Here is a 21,250-nt window from a genome sequence, read left to right as displayed (position 1 = left end):
TGGCAGGAATTCAGTGGCTCAAAAGGAGCTTTCATCAGCTGGGTAAGAATGACGTTCAGATCCCATGACACTGGCAGAGATCTGACAGGGGGCTTTGATAAAAGCAAACCTCTCATGAAGTGAACAACTAAAGGCTGTCCAGAGATAGGCTTACCCTCTACAAGTCGATGATATGCACTAATTGCACTGAGGTGAAACCCTTACTGAGTTGGTCTTGAGACCAGACTCTGACAAATGTAGAAAATATTCAAGCAGGATCTGTGTAGGCCAACAAAGAGGATCTAGGGCCCTGCTATCACACCAGACGGCAAACCTCCTCCATTTGAAAGAGTAACACCTCTTTGTGGAATCTTTCCTGGAAGCAAGACAGACCCGGGAGACACCCTCTGAAAGATCCAAGGAGGCGAATTCTAAGTTCTCAACAAGAGACTGGGATGTAGAAGTGACCCCTTGTGCTGAGTGATGAGGGTTGGAAAATACTCCAATCTACACGGTTCTTCAGAGGACAACTCCAGAAGAAGAGGGAACCAAAATCTGATGCGGTCAGAAGCGTGCAATCAGCATCACGGTTCCGCGGTCTTGCTTCAGTTTCAGCAAAGTCTTCCCCACTAGAGGTATGGGAGGATACGCATACAGAAGGCCTGTTCCCCAATGTAGGAGAAAGGAATCTGATGCTACTCTTTTGTGGGCCTGAACCCTGGAACAGAACTGAAGGACCTTGTGACTGATTTGAGTGGCAAAAAGATTCACCGAGGGGTGCCCCATGCTCGGAAGATCTTGCGGACTACGCCCATATTCAGCGACAACTCGTGAGGTTGCATGATCCTGCTCAGCCTGTCGGCCAGACTGTTGTTTACACCTGCCAGATAAGTGGCTTGGACGGCTTCCTGACACAGAGGGTGAGATCCGGTGCAACCCTGCTTGTTGGTGTAGTACATTGCAACCTGATTGTCTGTTTGAATCAAGATGATTTGGTTGGACAGCCGATCTCTGAAAGCCTTCAGAGTGTTCCAGATTGCTCGTAGTTCCAGGAGGTTGATCTGAAGACCTGTTTCCTGAAAGGACAAGGATCCCTGAGTGTGAAGCCCATCTACATGAGCTCCCCACCCCAGGAGGAATGCATCCATCGTCTGCACTGCTTGTGGCTGAGGAATTTGGAATGATCATCCCATGGTCAAACTGGATCGAATTGTCCACCACTGAAGAGAATTCCGAAAGTCGGTGGACACTTGGATCACATCCTTTAGATTCCCCGCAGCTTGATACCACTGGGAAGATAAGGTCCACTGAGCTGATCTCATATGTAGACGTGTCATGGGTGTTACATGAACTGTGGAGACCATGTGCCCCAAAAGTCTCAACATCTATTAAGCTGTAACCTGCTGAGAGGCTCGAACTTTGGACACCAGGGACAGGTGGTTGTCTGCCCGTGTCTCTGGAAAATAAGCCCGAGCTGTCTTTGTGTCCAGTAGTGCTCCAATGTCTGAACAGGAGTGAGTAATTTATTATGAACCCTAGTAGCTCTAGCACTTGAATAGTCATCCGCATGGACTCCAGAGCACTGTCCTCCGAGGTGCTCTTTACCAGTCAATAGTCAAGCTAAGGGAATACATGCACTCCCAGTCTGCGTAGCAATGCTGCGACTACTGCTAGGTACTTTGTAAATACTCTGGGCGCAGACGCCAGACCAATGGGCAGTACACAGTACTGAAAGTGCTGTGCTCCTAGCCAAAATCGAAGGTACTTCCTGCGAGCTGAAAGTATTGAGATGTGTGTGTAAGCATCCTTTAAGTCCACAGAGCATAGCTAATCATTTTCTTGAATCATTGGAAGGGTGCACAGGGAAACCATCCTGAACTTTTCTCGGACTAGGAGTTTGTTCAGGGCCCTTAGGTCTTGGATGGGATGCATCCCCCTGTTTCTTTTCCATAAGGAAGTACCTGGAATAGAATTCCAGCCCTTCTTCCCCTGGTGGAACGGGTTCAACTGCATGGGCCTTTAGAAGGGCGGAGAGTGCCTCTGCAAGTACCTGCCTGTGCTGGGGGGCTGTAAAAATGAGCTCTCAGTGGGCAATTTGGAGGTTTGGATTCCAGATTGAGGGTGTATCCTAATCGGACTATTAGAAGAACCCACATGGAATAAGCTACCAACAACATTGTATCTGAAGATTATGGATATATTCTAAAAGCTAAATACTTTTTAGTGGTCAAAATAAACCCGGATATTTAATGCCGGCCACTGGATACAGTCCAGCATTGAATATCTGGGTTTAACGCCAGTGGCAGACAGCAAATGTGCTGCCTGCTGGCGGCTGAATATTAAGCCCTTTATCACATCTCCCCTCTCCCATACTTTCATCCCAAGTATACATATTAAGACCTTTAAGTCTGTCCCCGTACACTTTTATGACAGACCGTTGACCATTTTAGTTGCTACCATCAAGACCCTATTCCGATTATATCTTTTTGAAGGTGCAATCTCCAGAATTGTACACAGTACTTAACGTGCAGACCCTAAAAACTCTGGTGCTGTTCAGAACAGCGTTGGAGAAATAATACCCAGTCAGTGCTGCAAAACAGCTCCCTAACATTCAGCACTAATGACATGCAAACTTAGTCATGGTTCTGCAGGAGGATTGTGCCTGGGCATGCACTCAAGGCACAATCCTTCCGCAGAAGATGTTTGACAGGCCTGGGTTTTTCTCCCGGACCTGTCAAACCTAAAAGCCCTGGTGGTCGGGTGGAGCTCCAGACTCCCCCCAACATCCCACCAAACACAAGGGCCTGGAGGTCCAATGGACCCCCAGACCCCTCACCACTGACCCATCCCACCAAACACAAGGGGGCCTGGAAGTCTGTTGAACCCCAAGATCCTTCACCCCACCACCAAACATACTCTAACCCATGCCCAATGTGACCCCCCCCCCCCCCGAAGGCTAGCAATGGTGGTCCAGCGGTGGGGGTCCCCTCCACTCATACCTTAAAGTTGGAGAAGGAATAGCACTTCCTCCCTCCACAGCAGGCACCCTGCCCTGCCTGGTGTATCCTGGGATGCACTGGGCAGGGCTTATGGTATTTGTGTTTGGCGGGGTGAGTCAGTGGGGGTTGTTATGTTTGGGGGTGAGTTGGTGGGGGAGTCCACTGGACCCCCAAGACTGTGTAGGCCCGTCTCCCCCATTCCTCCCCTGCTTGGCAAACCTTAACGCCAGCTGGCATAGGGTTTGCTGTGGGAGCAGCACCCTTGTTTGGCCCACTGCCAGCTGAGATTTAGGGAGGAATGCATTTGCATACAATTTGTGTTCAGAGCCAGCAAACTCTTTATTCTATGCACTCGCTGGCTCTGAACATTTTGCGATAGCAAATGCGGGTGCTAGTCTGGCGCTAATGGCCTATAGCACCCTCATTTGCTTCTGAGCATCTGTATGTCAATGAGATCTCAACAGAGACTTATACAGAACTATCGCCTCCTTTTTCCTGCTGGCTATTCCTCTCACTAGACACCTAAGCATCCTTATAGCTTTCCTCATAGTTTTTTCTACCTGTTTGGCCACCTTAAGATAATCACATACGAGTCCTGCTCCTCTTTGGTGCACAAAAGTTCTTCACCCCCTAAACTGTAACATTTCCTCAGGTTTTTGCAGCACAATGCATGACCCTGCATTTTTTAAGCATTAAGAACATAAGAATTGCCATACTGGGTCAGACCAACGGTCTATCTAGCCCAGTATCCTGCTTCCAGCAGTGGCCAATCCAGGGCCAGTACCAGGCAGAAACCCAATTAACAGCAGCATTCCATGCTACCAAATCCAGTGCAAGCAATGGCTTCTCCCACATCTATCTCAATAGCAGACTATGGACTTTTCCTCTAGGAACCTGTCCAAATCTTTTTTAAACCCAGATATGCTTAACTGCTGTTATCACATCCTCTAGCAGTGAGTTCCAGAGCTTAACTATTCTTTGCTTGAAAAAAATATTTCTTCCTATTTGCTTTAAAAGTATTTCCATATGACGATTCAAGATGGCGTCCGTGAGGGAAGGTGCAGCGTGAGCGCTCTCGTCCCTCCGTTGAATAACGCGGAGCGGCCTTTTCGAGTCCCAGAAATGGTGAAACGAAAGGGGAATACCGGGGCGAAGGCCTCCTCTAGCCCCGGAGGTGCTCCCGCCCTTCGTCAGACAACGTTGGAGACGTTTTGCGCACAGCCGCAAAGAACACAAGATCCGATCCTGGTTGGGTCTCCAGCAGGGAGACTTTAGCTTAGAGACGGCGTTCCTTGAGTCCGCCTCTACAAACGGCGGCGCCCAGACCCGGCGAAAGAGCGAGCCCAGCACGAGAACTCCAGACGGAAGGCCTGGAAGTCATAGGAGGCCCTGCTGGGTTTTCTACCCCAGAAAATGTGTCAGCGCGAGGGAGTTTAAGTGAGGCGGTTTCCTCACCATCCCCCATTCTGGTGACTCCGGCGGAGAGTCTGGGTGGACAGAAAAGACCGGCCGTTGTTACAATGGAGATGTTATGGGATGCGATTCAGGTGTTAAACTCGACCCTGTTCAATCTTCTAATGCCTTTAAAGTGGAAATAGCCGAAGTTAAACAACAGCATTCTTCTTTGGCGAAGAAGGTGGAAAAACTAGAGAAGACAAGCGAGTCGCATGATTTTGAAATTAAAAAATTTCAAAGTACTATTGCAACTGTTTTGGTTGATAAGGATCAGATGAACAACAAAATTGAATATCTTGAGAACTTACTAAGGCGAAATAACCTAAGATTTTTAAATTTTCCGAAGTCTCTGATGATTCCTCCAACAGAGATGTTGCGAAGAAATTTCCTGGAAGTCTTAGGGCTTTTGCCAGATTTAGTTCCCCCTGTTGTGAAAGCATACTATGTTACTGGTGTTAAAAACTCCAATGTTTCTCCAAACTTAGATAAAAATTTGACTGCTATCCTGGAATCTTCGCTGGAGATTATTACTGAGCGTACAACTTTGTTGGTTACTTTCGCCTTTGAGACCGATAGAAATAAAATACTGAGGCTATATTTTAGACATATTGCACAACAATTTTGCTGTTCTAAGATACAGGTGTTTCCTGATTTGAGTAGGTCTACTCAGAGAAGAAGAAAGGAATTTATAGCCTTAAGATCGTGAACTTTGGCTTTAGGAGCCACCTTTTCCTTGAAATTCTCATGTAGATGTTTAATTTCCTTAAATTCTGTACACTATATATTTTTTGATCCTGCGAAACTGTTGCAATTTATTACTGTTAAAGAAAGAGACGTGGTCGGAATGCTTAGTTGCTCCCACAGATAGCTGAAACCGCTGATCGGTAGTGTGCTCTATTTCCTCATTCTATGTAACAGATGCTTTCTGATTTTCTCTTTGTATTTTTTTTTCTTGTATCTTGAATTTAAATAGTGGACAAAATTTGAAGTATTTTTTCAACTTAAAACTATTTGCTTGATATGTTTAATTTACTAATATTTTCCTGCATTTATATTATGTAAATGTATATCTGAATATGAATAAAGAAATTAAAAAAAAAAAAAAGTATTTCCATGTAATTTTGAGTGTCTTAGCTGCCAAACTCCGGACCATTCTTCAAGCTTCATTAGGTCCTTCCTCATCTTATCCACACCATCAGGGGTGTTTACTCTATTGCAGATTTTGATATCTGTAGAGGCAAACCTTACCAGACAGCCCTTCAGCAATATTGCTTACAACAATTTTAAAAAGAACTGGCCCAAGAACTAAACCTTGCAGCCCACCACTCCTCTCAAAGAAACACGCATTCTCAACCACTTATGTATACTTTACTTCTAACATTCCATTGGGTTAGAAAGGATAACATTTTAGTGTAGGATAGTTTAATCACTAGAGCCTGTAGCTTACTAAAGGGAGGAAGTTATCAACATGGACTACCATAAAAAGGTCATTTTACCACAATTTGTGCAGTTTTAGCACAGGGCCGCATTGCATAAAATGGGACCCTATGCTAAAATAGCACAACTTGAGGTAAAATAACCCATCTTACTGGTAACCCATAGTAATAACTTCCACCCTAAACCTGCAAACTGAAGTTACCACAACCAAAATAAGACATTCCAAGTGATTTAGGTTACAGGTGTCCCTTAGCTAAAAGGGAGCTTTCATCAGCAGAATCAAACAATGCTGAAGTCCCAAGAAACAAGGGGGTAAGCTTGACAGAAGGCATCAACAGACCATTTTGAACACATCTGTGGTAAGGGGAATTTGCACATACACTAGAGGATACACCATGAAGTTACATGGCAATACTTTTAAAACAAATAGGAGAAAAATTTTGTTCACTCAACAAATAGTTAAGCTCTGGAACTCATTGCCAGAGGACGTGGTTAAAGCATTTAGCATATCTGGTTTTCAAAAACGGCATGGACAATTTCTGGAAGAAAAGGCCATAAACTGCTATTAAGGTAGACATAGAACACACCCTTACTTATTTCTGAGGTTGATAGCATGGAATCTCCCTACTTCTTGTACTTTAAGAGATCTAGTGTAAATTCCACAGGGAAATATACCCACAGACTCTGTATCAGTAGGAGCAGTTTTGAGATGTCCTCAAAGATAAGACTACCATAAATCCGTAGCTCACAGAATTCTTGATTGCTAGGGAAGAATAAAGGAAGAAACATGCTGTGAAATAACCTGCAGTTTACTACAGATCTCATCTCCACATTGAACCTGCCATAATTTTACTCATAAAATGCTTGAAGGAGAGCAAGGTGCACTAAGAAAGGCGACACACTGCTGTTGTGCATGCAGAGTGCTTTATACACGCCCAAGGGCTGTTTTCTTACGTTAAAAAAGAAATTACATCTGTAAGTTCAAGACTAGTGCAACAATCTCTGTTATCAAGGACAATACTCGTAGTAAATCCAGTATAAGACCACACAATTAAAAAAAAAAAATCAAACTGTCACAGTTCTAGAAGAAAGAAAATATCTAATAGGTTTAGAATGATTGAATAAAACAAAAAAAATTGAATTTTTTTTTTTAGGTAGCTCATTTTCAAAGATGACAAACTGAAAGCTCAAATCACCAAAAGGTTTTTCATTCCTGGATGTACAGACTGAGGGACAGTGATGAATAAAAGGTACATTTGAACTGTGTAGTGAAATATATGCATGGATGGTCAGAGGGAGAATGTTTCCATAGTTTGACTCGTATGATATTGCTTATCAACTAACAGCATTACCCAATCACTGGTTACTATTAGCTCAGGGTAGGTCTGTATAGTATTGAACTATTAAATCAAATTGAATTCTATTTAAAAGAATAGACAATAAAATACAAAAAAAATATTCATAAAATGATTCTATAAATTAAGTATGCTACTCAAAAACATGACATAATTAAGACACACAAATCAGTTTTGCTATAATTTTCTTTTAAACCCAACTCATCTCCTAGTAAAACTATGCTCTACATACAGAATGTAGGTTTACAGAGCAATGGTGACACAAAAGGAAAATGAAGACAATTATCAGCCAGCTTCGGACATTCATATACATATAGTCAGCGCATACTGCAAAAACAAATCAAATCCACAATGGAGGGGGACACAAACCCAGCGCAGGAAGCAGCACACTAGATGTGGGCAAGTGATGAAACACAAACACCTAACAGGTTCGGTCCCGTTGGTAGAGGAAATACAACTTAAGTCCTTGTACTACAAGGAAGGAATGGAGTCAAACCAAGTGCCAAGGAGGCATCCACTTGTACACCTTAATCTCTGCATGTTTGGGAACAATGGCAAGTATAAAAACAAAGAAAATACTTTAGTTTAAATGGTCAGTAGTCAGACATTTAGAAAAAGTAAAAACAAGTCAGTTTTAAAAAAATGATTTACTAAAACACATTTTGTCAAGTGTTGCCATTACCCAAGAATAATCAACGGACTCTCTGTTCTCCCAAGCAAACACAGGAACAGTGTTTAGAACAGTAACTTCAACCATAGCCTGGAATTGCTGGCATTGTGTTTCCCAGAGATGAGCACATTGGAGGCACTCCTGAAAACTAAAGCTTGTAGCAAGAGATACAACCATATTCCATTCTTCCAATTCATGTGCACTCCTTCAGCATAAATTCATGAGATGTAACTGTAAACTGTTCCCTTTCCACAAGGGCACTATAAACCTACAGGACTGATGACTCCTTTCTAATATTTTCTAGTTCAAATAAGACCTGAATTTATACACTTCCAACAGAAATCCCATGAAACAAAGCCATACAAGATTATTTTCCTCACACCTACTCACATGTAGGTGCACGACAAGCTCACTATGAGGGAACATGTGCATACATACAAAGATACTGAAGGAATGCAGAAATGGGATGTCATATTCCAGATGTTCATGCTGAAAAACACACGCAGGAGGGGATGGAAAGAGAACAATCCAGCCCTGTTCTATGAGGTCAGAACACACTTCCTGTCCATCTCCTATGCAAAGTTCAACATGAACAGCTGAAACACATCATCCATTTTAGCCCTGCTCCAATGCCCATGCTTGAACACACTAAGGTCACAGGTGACCTGCTATAGCCCTCTATCACAGTCCTCTCCCAACTACAAGAGTATACATATGAATTCCTATCCCTTTTATCAACTGTTTTCATTCCACAACAAAACTGTAAATTTATCAAGAGGAACACAGATCTAGGAAGTGACTAAATAGCCACACCGAAGGCAGCCACCATTTATTGTGGTGACAGCATCAGAGAGGCTAACACTATTGTTAAATCTGTAGACATTTTATGAACTTATCTTGCCCTTTCAGGAAACTATTGCTGCTGCTCTGGTTGTTGCCATTAACCAATATCAATCCAGAGGCTTTTCAAGCTCCTTTTCCATCACTGTAAAGCTAAAACTTAAATTTTACACATATTCTGAATAGTGTTAGCTGCCAGTCACTGGGTGCAGTTACCAGAGTGACTTAATTGTGCCGAAATTTGACCACTTCTGAATTTCCAAGCTGCAGCCTATAGCGCACGCAGAGTCCAAATTTTTAATTTTTCTGCTAGCACATTCCTCTCTGGGCCACTTGTACTGCTACAAACCTAAGTGCCTATTCCAAGAGCCACATTCATGCTCAGTCTCATGTCTGTATACTGCACCTCATGTCACATGCTTAAAAAAATACTCCATTTAAAATACTGGCTTCATATGTTAACAGGACACTTCTGCACAAATGAGTTTAGAAACTGCAGCTCTGATGTAATCCAGGGATACTGAAGAAGCTGGTCATTAAGGGATTTTTCTCCACAGAGGTACTCGTGTGTGGGAGTGAAACTGCTAGAATGGGTGCACTGGCTCAAGAATGCCTTCTCTCTTTGAAAAGTTCTCAGATGTTTATTTTAAAAGGTCCAACCAAAAAACTGAGCTACTGCTAGCTGATTTCCTTAAAGTCCTCCAATGGTAGCTGAAAGTTTGATGGAAACGGAAGAGAGGCTTGGCCAGGGATGTTTGCAGTATGTACTTGTTTTCTGGTACAGTTTATACATATGTAGTCCTCATTTTCTGCCATTTCTGCAGACACACCAACACAAATTTGATGAAACCACTCATCACACCCGCCATCACACTGCACCCAGTCCACCTGCAACAAACAAAAAAGCAGAAACTTTATTGAATATCTCTGCAAGAGAGACAAAAAGAATAGTGAGAACAAAGATCATTGTTTTAAGAACAAGCATTATAGTTGGATTACCAGAAAATACAAATATATAAGTAACTGGGCACTATGACATTTATTTTGAACAAGAGGTATGGTTATCTATGTCACTGAATATCTGAAAGAGCCTGAATCCTTTCTTTTTAGTCTCCTAAAATATTTGGGATTTCATATTTCATTGGTGCTGCTGTTACACAGTGAGTAACAAAGTAGAAAAATGTGAGGCATTTGGTCAGATAGGCAACTAATTTCTGACTCCTTGTCTAGGAGCTGTGGCCCCAAACAGGTCACTGGGTGAAGTCCTGCTCCTACAGACTGGTACAACCCTGAATGGGCCAAAGGAAACAAGGTCCTGATGTATCTGGTAAGGCGGCGATGGGAGGAGCAAAACTGTGGCATTTGAGGAGAACCCCCAAAAAATACCCCCCTAAAAAATGAAATAATAAAAAACAAACACAAAAATGCTGATAAAGAAAAAAATTGTTTGCCTGGCCCCTGCTGGCTAGCACTTAACTTTTCTAAATACTCATCCTGACTCTTGTGGGGAATTTTCTGAGAAAATCCACATGTACTCTCTTTAAACTAAAAACAAAAAGGTTTTAACAGTAATAGTGTTTAGCATGGAACTTCAAAAGCCTCTTATAATTTTCTCCCCAGAGTGCTTCACAAGGAAGGAAAATAGCACATTTGAATATCTTGAGTGTCTGGATATGAGAAAGCAAGGGAAGTACGGAATTCCTCTAGTGGCTGCCAGAACTGTAAGAAACAAATCAATAACTGAATTTTTTTCAAGGCTGCTGTAGCATGACCCTTTTTTTTTTCCATTGTTACAACGCACGTAGAAGAAAAACAATGATAGCAAATATTGAAAAACAAAACAACAGAATAGATAACCCAAAAAGACCAATTAGCCTATCCAGTCTAACCAGTTATTGCAGTTTACACTGTAAGGATATATCCTAGCAGCCATAGAAGTTTGAACACTTGTAGAATACCACTCCTTATCTAAGCCATTGTTGTCATTTTCCTCACTGATCCTCTGCAATTCAGGGTAGATGAACATACAAGGAACCCCATCTTGCATAGGGGCTCAACACAGGAAATTAATATCCAAGGTTGGGATGTTCACATTTCCCCAGTATTTAAAAAAGGTTCTGCTGAGTGTGGAGTTTGTTATTAAATAGGTATAAGATGCTGACAAATATACATGTCTCTGCTGGCACATGCAAAAGACACAACTATTTAGGAAGAAACTACATATAGAAAGAATGGCATCACTGAAAGGCTTTATGCGTGTAAATGCTAGCATATAAATGCATATGTACTGATTTTACAACATATGTATGCTTTCAGCAGCACTTACATGTACCGCATTTTTAAAAAACATACAAATTCAAAAAGCCCAACACTCATCCAAATTCTTGATTGTATTGAAAAATATTTTGAAAACATCCATCAGACAGACAAACAGGACCCTGTTTCAATATTGCTTCAGAGGTGGTCCTATAAATATGCAATCACATCTTAATACATTTAAATATAAACAACCTAAACATAATCAAAATTATAAATGTAACAAACGTACTCACATAAGGCCACATATCTGCATAATTCAACCACAGTTTCTTCCAAAATGGTGTTGACACAAGAATGCTCACATTTAAAAGATCATCTGATCTCAAAAGAACCAATCAGTAACCTACAGCAGCAAACTCCAGAATAAATCTAGATTTAGTCCAGCGGGAAAGTCCCCAATTTAAAAATCCACCACTGTTCCTTATAGTTTAGTAACACACTTATGTAACTACCCTCCCACCCTACTGTGATCTTATCCAACATACTCAGTATTTGTCAGCTGATGTTTTTCTCCAATCAGTGCTCCACCAGCGGAGGATTTAGTACCTCCTTTTTAATTCTCGATTTATGTTCCATCAATCTCAATTTTATGGGACGACACGAACGCCCCACATACAGTAAATCACATGGTCATTGTAATACATATATGATATTATCAGAATCACAAATGGTGGTGTTGCGAGACCAACTCCACCTCCTATCCAGTGGTGTCCATTCCACCACTTCTATTGTGGAGGCACACCATTGACAATATCCACATTTAGTATGACCCTGAATATTGATGTCCTCATTCTCAATGGCTTAATCCAATCATCTGTAAGATAGAATCACCTATAGTCTTACCTCTTTTATTTTAAGCAATCATTGGTTTCTCTTGGAAACATTCATGAAGGGACAAAACACGCCAATATTTAAAAATTAGGGCTACCACTGACAGAATATAGGCCATATATGGGAACATAGCCACTAGCTTTTCTTGATTTATAGGAGAGCAATGCCTCCCTTTGAACAAATTTAGCTCACAAAAAAGTTTTCTTCACCACTGAACAGGGATAACCTCTATATAAGTATCTATGAATGAGTTCAAAAGCATGATGTAAAAATTCTGATTCACTTGAACAAATTCAACAAATTCGTAAAAACTGACTAATAGGCATATTTTTTCGGAGGGTATAAGGGTGGAAACTATTAAAATGTAAAAATGTATTTCTAGATGTAGGTTTACGATATAAAGTGGTCACCAACCTATCATTTTCCTTGTAGATATGCACATCTAGGAAATCAATGGCATTCAGTAGCATATGTCAAAGTGAACTGCAAATAAGAGGTCTGATAAGTTTAATGTCTCACAAGGAACAAGAGGCATCCAGATAAAATGCCAAGAGATGGTCCTGTTCCTGCCCCCTAAAGCATGAGATGACTGCAAAATGTAGATGTAAGAAGCCCAAGCCCTTGTCCAGACCATCCTGCAGAAATTCCAGGACCATACCAATTGATGCCTTAAGTATTTCAAACTTGTGCTCCTCACATCAAGCTTCAGATTCTCCAAACCCTGGCATAAGCCAAAGATATAAAAGTTTTCCTGGAACTCAGTAGCATTTTGACTACCCTAGCAGAGCAACTCTGCTTCAACAGTCCCACCCTCTCAATAGCCATGCCATAAGACAGAACCAAACTCCTCTTGCATCAGAATGGTTTTCTGATGCAACAGGCCTAGCGACACAGGACTAACAGGAGGATCCCTCACCTTCAGTTTGATGAAATGCCTGAACCATGGTCTTCTTGACCAATCTGGAATGACTAGAACCACCTGATCCAGATGGTACTCTACTCTCTGAATGAGGCACCTATCAATGGCCATGGCAGGAACACATACAGGAGATCCTCTGGTGGCCTACTTTGAACCAGCACATCCGAGCCTGCTGACAAAAGAACTGTGACTAAAGAACCTGCATTTCCAATCACCACCATGAGATCCATTATCGGCATCCCCCACACAGCTACTATGCGATGAAATACATCATCCGACTGGACCCACTCTCCTCGGTCCAACAGATTCCTGCTGAGCACATCAGCCTCCATGGGCCATGGAGATTCTTTTTTGCTCACAGTATCAGCAACACCAACCAGCTTCTAGTACTTCTCTGCTGACTGACATAGGCTACCGCCATTACATTGCTGGACATAACTCTCACAGCTCAGTGCTGCTTAGTGGCTGGAATGCTAGGATAACCCTCATTTCAAGAGGACTGATAAACCATGAACCCTCCTCTGAGGTCCAGTGCCCTCAAGCCATACAGCTCCTGAGCTACCCAACCCCTGACAATTCGCTGCCTAGACAATCAGAGTGGCATCTGTGGCTACCACTAACCACTCTGGTGCCTCTAGATCCATTCCTTGCACCAAGCTCTTCCTATTGAGCCCTTGGGTCTGACTATGCCTCGCCCTCCCCGCAAGGGAAGACGCATCTCCAGATCATCCGAGTGTGGAGGCCACCGTCACAGCAAGGCCTTCTGAAGAGGGGACTATTGAATCCTGGCCCAGAGAACTACATTTATCATGGCTGCAACCAATCCCAGGACCTGAAGGAGGTCCCAAGCCAGCCTCAGCTGTCAGAGAATCCCCATCTGAGCATGCAATGTCTGGATCCTCCTGTCCAGAAGAAACTGTTTTGGTGTGTATCAAAACAACCACCCAAATACTCCAACTCTTGTGATGGCTCCACCTGGCTTTTGGCAAGATTCACCATCCAACCTAACTCCAGCAACAAGGCGACTACCTCGTCTTTAGCCAATCAGCTGTCTTGAGGGACTTTGTTCTAATCAACCAATTGATCAGGCAGGGATTGACCCTGTCTCATTACAGATGTCCTGCCACTACCATCATCACCTTGGAGATGGCGCTGTGGCTAAGCTTATGGAAAAGATAGTGGTCGAATTAACCTCATTCATTGAGACAAGCAATGTTTTGCACCCTAGACAATTGGGTTTTCATGCTGGTTATAGAACGGAAACAGCATTAGTGGCTTTTATGAATTAGGTTTACTGTATGCACTCAAGGCAGGAAAAATTGTTTTGGCTGTATCATTGGACTTAAATTCTACCTTTGATTTGATTGATCATTGTTATTGGATATGGAGGTCATTGGGACTTGGGGGTACAGTATTGGAGTGGTTTTCATTGTTCTTATATGAACAGACTTTTAAAGTCATCATAGGATCTGATAAATCCACATCATATGTACTTAGGTCAGGGGTTCCACAGGGTTCAACTATCACAGATTTTAATATTTTTTTTTAGTCCTCCTCATGTTGAAAACTAATACCAAAATCCTGAATTATGTATATGCGAATGATATTTTGTAATTATTTAAGGTCTGTCCACTTGGTTCAGATTTTACAGTACAACAAAACTGTCTTTCAGCTGATGCTTAGACCACTGCTTAATGAATCAGCATTACATGCATTGACACACGCCTTTCTTATTTTCAAACTGAATTATGGCAATGTAGTATACATGCAATTATCGGCATCTAACCTTAAGCAGTTATGAACCCTTCAAAATGCAGCCATACGCTTGCTTGGTAAGTGTTATGGTTGTGAGTTCTTGTGCCTGTCGGGAGTACAGAGATGAAGGCTCAAACCTGCACTCCGATAGGCAGCCGAGCAATCCCGCGGCTTCACCTGTGGTGACCGCCATTCCACGGAGGTTGGGCCCCCAGGTACAGGCGGCCGAAAGGACTTCTGGAAACAAGCAGGAGCAATCTGGTGAACAGGCAAGGATCGGGTCAGGCAGCAGGCAAGGCGTAATCCGGTATTCAGGCAAAGGTCAGGTCAGGCAGTAGGCAAGGCAGGAAAGGCATAATCCGGTATTCAGGCAAAGGTTAGGTCAGGCAGCAGGCAAGGCGTAATCTGGTATTCAGGCAAAGGTCAGGTCAGGCAGCAGGCAAGGCGTAATCCGGTATTCAGGCAAAGGTCAGGTCAGGCAGCAGGCAAGGCGTACTCCGGTATTCAGGCAAAGGTCAAGTCAGGCAGCAGGCAAGGCATAATCCGGTATTCAGGCAAAGGTCAAGTCAGGCAGCAGTCAAGGCGTAATCCAGTATTCAGGCAAAGGTCAGGTCAGGCAGCAGGCAAGGCGTACTCCGGTATTCAGGCAAAGGTTAGGTCAGGCAGCAGGCAAGGCATAATCCGGTATTCAGGCAAAGGTCAGGTCAGGCAGCAGTCAAGGCGTAATCCGGTATTCAGGCAAAGGTCAGGTCAGACAGCAGGCAAGGCGAACTCCAGTATTCAGGCAAAGTTTAGGTCAGGCAGCAGGCAAGGCGTAATCCGGTGTTCAGGCAAAGGTCAGGTCAGGTCAGGCAGCAGGCAGTAAACGAAGTCACTCAGGAGCGCAATCCAATCTTCAAAAAGCCGAAGCACTGAGGGAAGGAGTTGGTGCTCCTAAATAGCCCCCACCATTGGGAGCAACAGGGCTCAGCTGGCGAAGAAGAATCTGGGTTGGCTAGCTGAAGTAGGGAGGCGGAGCCAGGTTGTGGGAGACCAATCCGGGCCACCAGAGGCGGAGCCAGACCTCCCGCGTTCCCGGGTCCTGCACCCGGAAGAGAAGGAGCCACCAGGACGCCGGTGCTGCCAAAATGGCCGGCGTCCCCCTACGGAACCCAGAACGCCCACCGGATCGCGACCAGGACCCCCAGGAGAATACAGGGAGCGCGGCTGCCGGGCCGTTGGCCCCGCCACGGCCGACGCTCCCCTCCACGAGGGTGGAGACAAGGAGCGTAGCCGCCGAGGAGCACGAGACAGAGCGGGGCAGGAGCAGAACAGCACGAGGCAGGTGAAGAACATGACAGTACCCTCCCCGGAAGACCCCCTCTCCGTCCCGGTCTGGGTTTAGACGGATAGCGAGTGTGAAATGTGTGGACCAGGTCTGGTGCATGGACATTGCTGCCTGGTTCCCAGGAATTATCCTATGGCCCACAGTTTTTCCAGGACAGTAGGTACAGGAGTTGTCTCCCCCCGGCGTTTAGAATCCAAAATCTCCTCCACCTCGTACTCCGGATCTGGTTCGATCTCGGGCACTGCTTCTCTCGTGGGCTGCGGATGCCATCTGGAGGCATGGAAGGGTTTGAGCAGACATATGTGGAATGCGTTGTGGATTCGAAGGTTCTTAGGTAAACGGAGCAGATACGTAACAGCCCCCACCAGGGACTGAACAGAAAAAGGTCCAATAAATCGGGGGGGGGGGGGGGGGGGGGGGCAAACTTGAGAGAAGGCAGTCGAAGCTTCAGATGTTTAGTGCTAAGCCATACCTTTTGCCCTGGTTGGAAAGTTGGCGCTGCCTGTCTCCTTAGATCAAAAAAGTGCTTGGACCTGGCCGCGGCCCGCTGGAGGTGACCCTGCACTTTACTCCAAGTATTGTGGAACGTGGCGATGGTATGCTGCACCTGGGGAGGAACTTGAGTGGGAGCAATGGGTGGAGGTAGTCGAGGATGGCATCCGTAAACGGTGTAGAATGGGAAGATCTGAGAGGCGGAATGCAGGCTATTGTTATAAGCAAACTCGGCCCAGGGCAGCAAAGAGGTCCAGTCATCCTGACGGTGGGAAGTGTAATCCCATAGGAAAGTCTTGAGTGCCTGGTTTGCTCTTTCCGCCAAACCGTTGGTCTGGGGGTGGTTGGCCGAGGAGAAATGGGTAGTGACACCAAAGGTGGAGCATAAAGCCTTCCAAAACCGCGAAGTAAACTGAGAGCCTCGATCACTGATGATTCACTGAGGTAAGCCATGCAGACAGAAAATGTGCAGGATAAAATGGGACACAAGCGTAGCAGCCTTGGGCAGCGACCTCAGTGGTACAAAATGGGCCATACGGGAAAACCGGTCAATCACCACCCATATGACCGTGTTCCCCTGGGAGGGAGGCAAATCGGTAATGAAATCCATGGAAATGTCCTGCCAGGGTTGCTGGGGTACCGGTAAAGGTTGCAAAAGGCCCCAAGGTTTCTTGTGTGAAGACTTGCTCTGTGCACAGACAGGACAGGATAAGACATATTGGAGAATGTCTTGAGCCATATGAGGCCACTTGTAAGAGCGAGAGATGAGGTGAAATATTTTCTGCAATCCAAAATGCTCAGCGAAGGCAGACGAGTGTCCCCACTGAAGAACTTTCTTCCAAAGTCATGGAGGAACAGTAATCTTGCAAGAGGTGGAGGCTCCCAAGATGGGGGGAACACATACAGGGTTGTGCATTGGGTAAGGCTCCTCCTGGTCTTCGGGCGCTTCAAAAATCTGAGAAAGCGCGTCCGCTTGAACGTTCTTGTCGACCGGACAGAAAGTCAGGCGGAAATCGAACCGGGCGAAGAAAAGGGACATCGGGCCTGGCGTGGATTCGATCTTGTGGCGTTCTGTAAATAGAGGTTTTTGTGATTAGTAATCACTGTAACCGGGTGCGCCGCTAGCTCTAACAAGTACCGCCATTCCTGGAATGCCAATTTGAGGGCAGCTCGTGATCCCCGATAGTGTAATTCCGTTCCATTGGCAAAATTTTCCGGGAAAAGAAAAAGCATGGATGCCGTTTGCCGGAGGACAGGGTCTGGGAAAACACTGCCCCGGCTCCCAGGGACGAGGCATCCACCTCCACCAGGAAAGGTTTAGGCGGATCTGGGCTGCGAAGCACCGGAGCAGACAGGAAGGCTTCCTTCAAGGTGCTCATAAAGCACTGTATACAGATTCCATCTTATCTACCATGTATGCTGGTACCTTATGTTCCAGGGATGACTTTAAATCAACCATGGCACATAGATTAATGATGCCTCCTCTTTCTAAGGTATGATGGGAGTCTACTGGAGAAAAGGCATGTTTTCGGTTAGTTCCTTCTCTGTGGATTCAATTACCTTTTGATACAAGGGCAAAAAGTTACCTTAAAACCTCTAAAAAATTAATAATCATATCATAAATCATAAACCAAACCTTCAAGGCCTTGAATTGAAAATTCCTGCTTAGGATCATAAAGCGCATAAAACTTTGATGCTCCCTGTCACAAAACGCCGCTGGGGTTACCCACGGCCACTTAAGAGGGTCTAACCCCAACACAGCTCATGTCTGTCTGCACCTGCCACTTGTGCTCTACACTTCCACTCTCCTCCCACAGACTGGGTCCCAAACGCCTCTGGGCGAAATTATCCCCGTGATTAATAACTGGGGCCACACTCCCAGTGGTCCCACAGTTCCCAGAAAGCACTCACAGACCCAACACACAAACCACCAGGATTCTTTATCAGTCCAGACAGAGAGGCAATAAACTAAGTATTGTTTATTGTCTTTTTAAAAATCGAACAGTGGAACAAAATAGTGCAATTAAACAATAACAGGTAAATGAAATATGGATCAATTTGCATACTTCCTAGAAAGTAACTGGGGAGATCAGGGCATATATCTGTTCACAGAGCTTCAGCAACGAGATCTCTCTCTCTCTTCTCCCGGACTGAAACTGAAGCAACAGCCAGCAACAACTCCTCAGTAATTTCAAACTCCAGGCCAATCAGAGCCCAGTCAACAAGTTTTAAATGTATACTGCTCACAGTACTGTAGATTCACTTCTTCATTAATGGGCCAATGATCAGAAGCAAACGCAAGTGATAGAGGATATTAGCACCATACTAGCGCTTGAATTTGCTACCGCCCCATGATCAAAGCTCCCGAGCACGAGAAACATACTGTGCTCTCAGCACAAGTAGTATGCAAATGCATGCTTAACGTATTCCTTCTCAATGATCAGCAAGCAGCGTGCCAATCCGCAGCAAACCCTGTGCCAGCTTGAAGCTGGTGTTAGGGTTTGCAGACCGTTGGGGAGAAATGGTGATTCCTGCCCAGAATGCATTTGCATGCAAGCAGGCCCCCCATTCCTCACTATGCAGCTCCCCCCCCTCCGCAGGAGCAGGAAGTCCCCTCCAGCAACACAGAGGATGGAGGTCCAGTGGACCTCCAGCCCCCCTAACCCCCCTAGCATCCACCCAAGAAAACCCTGGTGCCCCCTGTCCCCATACCTTTGTTTTTGGAGGAGGGAGGTAGACGCTCTCCTCTTCCAGCAGTGTTGCCTCAAAAATAGCGGCACCCAGCCATGCCCATTGCTTTCAATCCCGGGGCAAGCAGTGGCTTCTCCCATGTCCATCTCAGTAACAGACTATGGACTTTTCCTCCAGAACTTGTCCAAACCATTTTTAAAACCAGATATACTAACCGCTGTTACCACATCCTCTGGAATCAAGTTCCAGAGCTTAACTATTCTTTGTTTTATTGATGACAAACAGCAACACAATAACAAAGATCAGATTGCACACACAAAAAAAAAATAATGGCAAGTTCAAATACAGTCTTTTGTATAGAATAGTGAACATATGAAGCATCATATTTAACCAACATCAACTCTTGATCCCCTCATTCCATCCCCTCCCGCGACCCCCCAGCAAACCCCAGAAGTCAATCCCCTCCCCCAAACCATCCCAAAATTCACTATTAGTGGCATTCAAAAAAAGTGAGGAACCTGGATTCTTATAGTTCCCCACCCTGTAATAACTAATTAACCCTAACCAACTGAACCCCCCTTCATCTCCCCCCCATCCCAAATCAACTAGCAAATTATATTAGGTCCTGTATTGGAGTTAAAGAGTGATCTGATTCAAAATCAAGGTACGTGCTTGTCCCGATAACGACTGGATATATGGTTCCCACACTGCCCAAAAATGTTTCTTTTGATTTGCCATATGGCAAGCATTACAGGCTTCCAACAGTACAAGAACATGTAAAGCATTTCTCCAATGCCAGAAAGAGGGAACTGTGTTCTGTGTCCAGTATTGCAAAAGACATTGCTTTGCTATTACACTAGCTTTATAAATCAGCTCGCCTAAGGCTGTTTGTGCTCCCTGTGTACCCCAATAAAATAACCCTGGGAGAAATATATATTGATTTATATAACAATTGCCCACAATAGCCCAGCAGCGAACTACATGGGGACAAGTCCATATAGCATGGAGGAATGTTACATTCACAGCACCCATCTACCACACCTAGGATCCAATATACAGCCTGCATAATAGGCCTGTCTGGGGGAAAAATGTGATCTAGTGATGATGCGGAACTGAAGTATATAGTGCCATTATAAGAATCATCTGCAAGTATTGCAGAATGTCCCCTTTGCTAATATCCACCCCCAGGTCAGTCATCCATTGCTGGGCTAAATCAACATGTCTTATGCAGGGTCAACATTGTCACAACTGTATATAAAATAGAAACTGTGCTTTGCATAATGCCTGATGGGCAAAAGTACTGTTCCAAGAGCCGATACAATCCTCTGGAACAGCTGTACTGTCTAAGGTGTACGATATAGACAGAGGCTTGTAAATATGCATACTGATCTAACTCACTTCCCCCCACAATGTCACATATCTCCCATGTTTCCATGTCTCCTGTATCCTGTATTAAAACTGCCACATAGACCACCCCTTTCCATGCCCAATGGTGGAAAATCCCTTTTACTAGGCCAGGGCAAAAGTCTGAGTTTACTATAAGGGGTATCATATTTGTGCAACAGGGATTCTGATTTAGCATTATAAGCAAATAATGGCAGGTACGCCTCATAGAGTACAGTTAGAATATGTCTTCAACCATTGTTTGTGGACATATTTGGAGGCTACATGTAATAGATAATGTGGATGATAAGGGGTAAAAAAGGCTCACTCCAACCCCCAAGGTGTAAAATCTTCAGATCCCAAGACTCAATCCGCCAAATGTCTCAACAAGCACACCCAATTATATAAACGCATATTAGGCAATCTTAATCCACCCCATTGCCAACCCCCATACAACTGCTCCAATTTGAGTTTAGGTTTTTACCTCCCCTCACATCCCGTTGCAAGAGACATATCGGTAGGAATCTAAGTACATATAACTAACATGGGAATATGATCATACTATAGAGGCTTATTCTGCCACATAATGACACAGGCAAGTTATGCCAATAAGTCAACTGTCGTCTAGTATACAGCAACAGTCGTTCCAGGTTTCGCTTATATATTGATCTAGGATCCACCCTAAGGATTATGCCCAAATATACGAATTCCTTTGTAGCCCACCTCAAAGGAAACTCCCCCCGCCACCGGTGTCTGAGTAGTGGGTAGGTAGGCAGCCCTTCTGATTTTTGCATATTT

At 44.3% G+C, this 21,250-nt stretch overlaps 1 protein-coding gene across 2 annotated transcripts in view; it reads right to left on the bottom strand.

Moving 5' to 3' along the window:
- Window positions 1–7,393: 7,393 nt before the first annotated feature.
- Window positions 7,394–21,250, bottom strand: part of KDM5A (lysine demethylase 5A) — a 461,230-nt gene continuing 447,373 nt past the window's right edge. For both annotated transcript variants that reach the window (XM_030214276.1, XM_030214277.1), the window contains one exon: window positions 7,394–9,623. In XM_030214276.1, coding sequence (XP_030070136.1) covers window positions 9,414–9,623 — 210 coding nt within the window. In that variant the 3' untranslated portion in view covers window positions 7,394–9,413. The remainder of the gene's footprint in view (window positions 9,624–21,250) is intronic.

This window comes from Microcaecilia unicolor, chromosome 9, assembly GCF_901765095.1.
Source record: "Microcaecilia unicolor chromosome 9, aMicUni1.1, whole genome shotgun sequence".
In the NCBI taxonomy this organism is placed as follows: Eukaryota; Metazoa; Chordata; class Amphibia; order Gymnophiona; family Siphonopidae; genus Microcaecilia; species Microcaecilia unicolor.
Note: the sequence above shows the minus strand (reverse complement) of the source record. Positions and strands in the feature narration are given on the sequence as shown.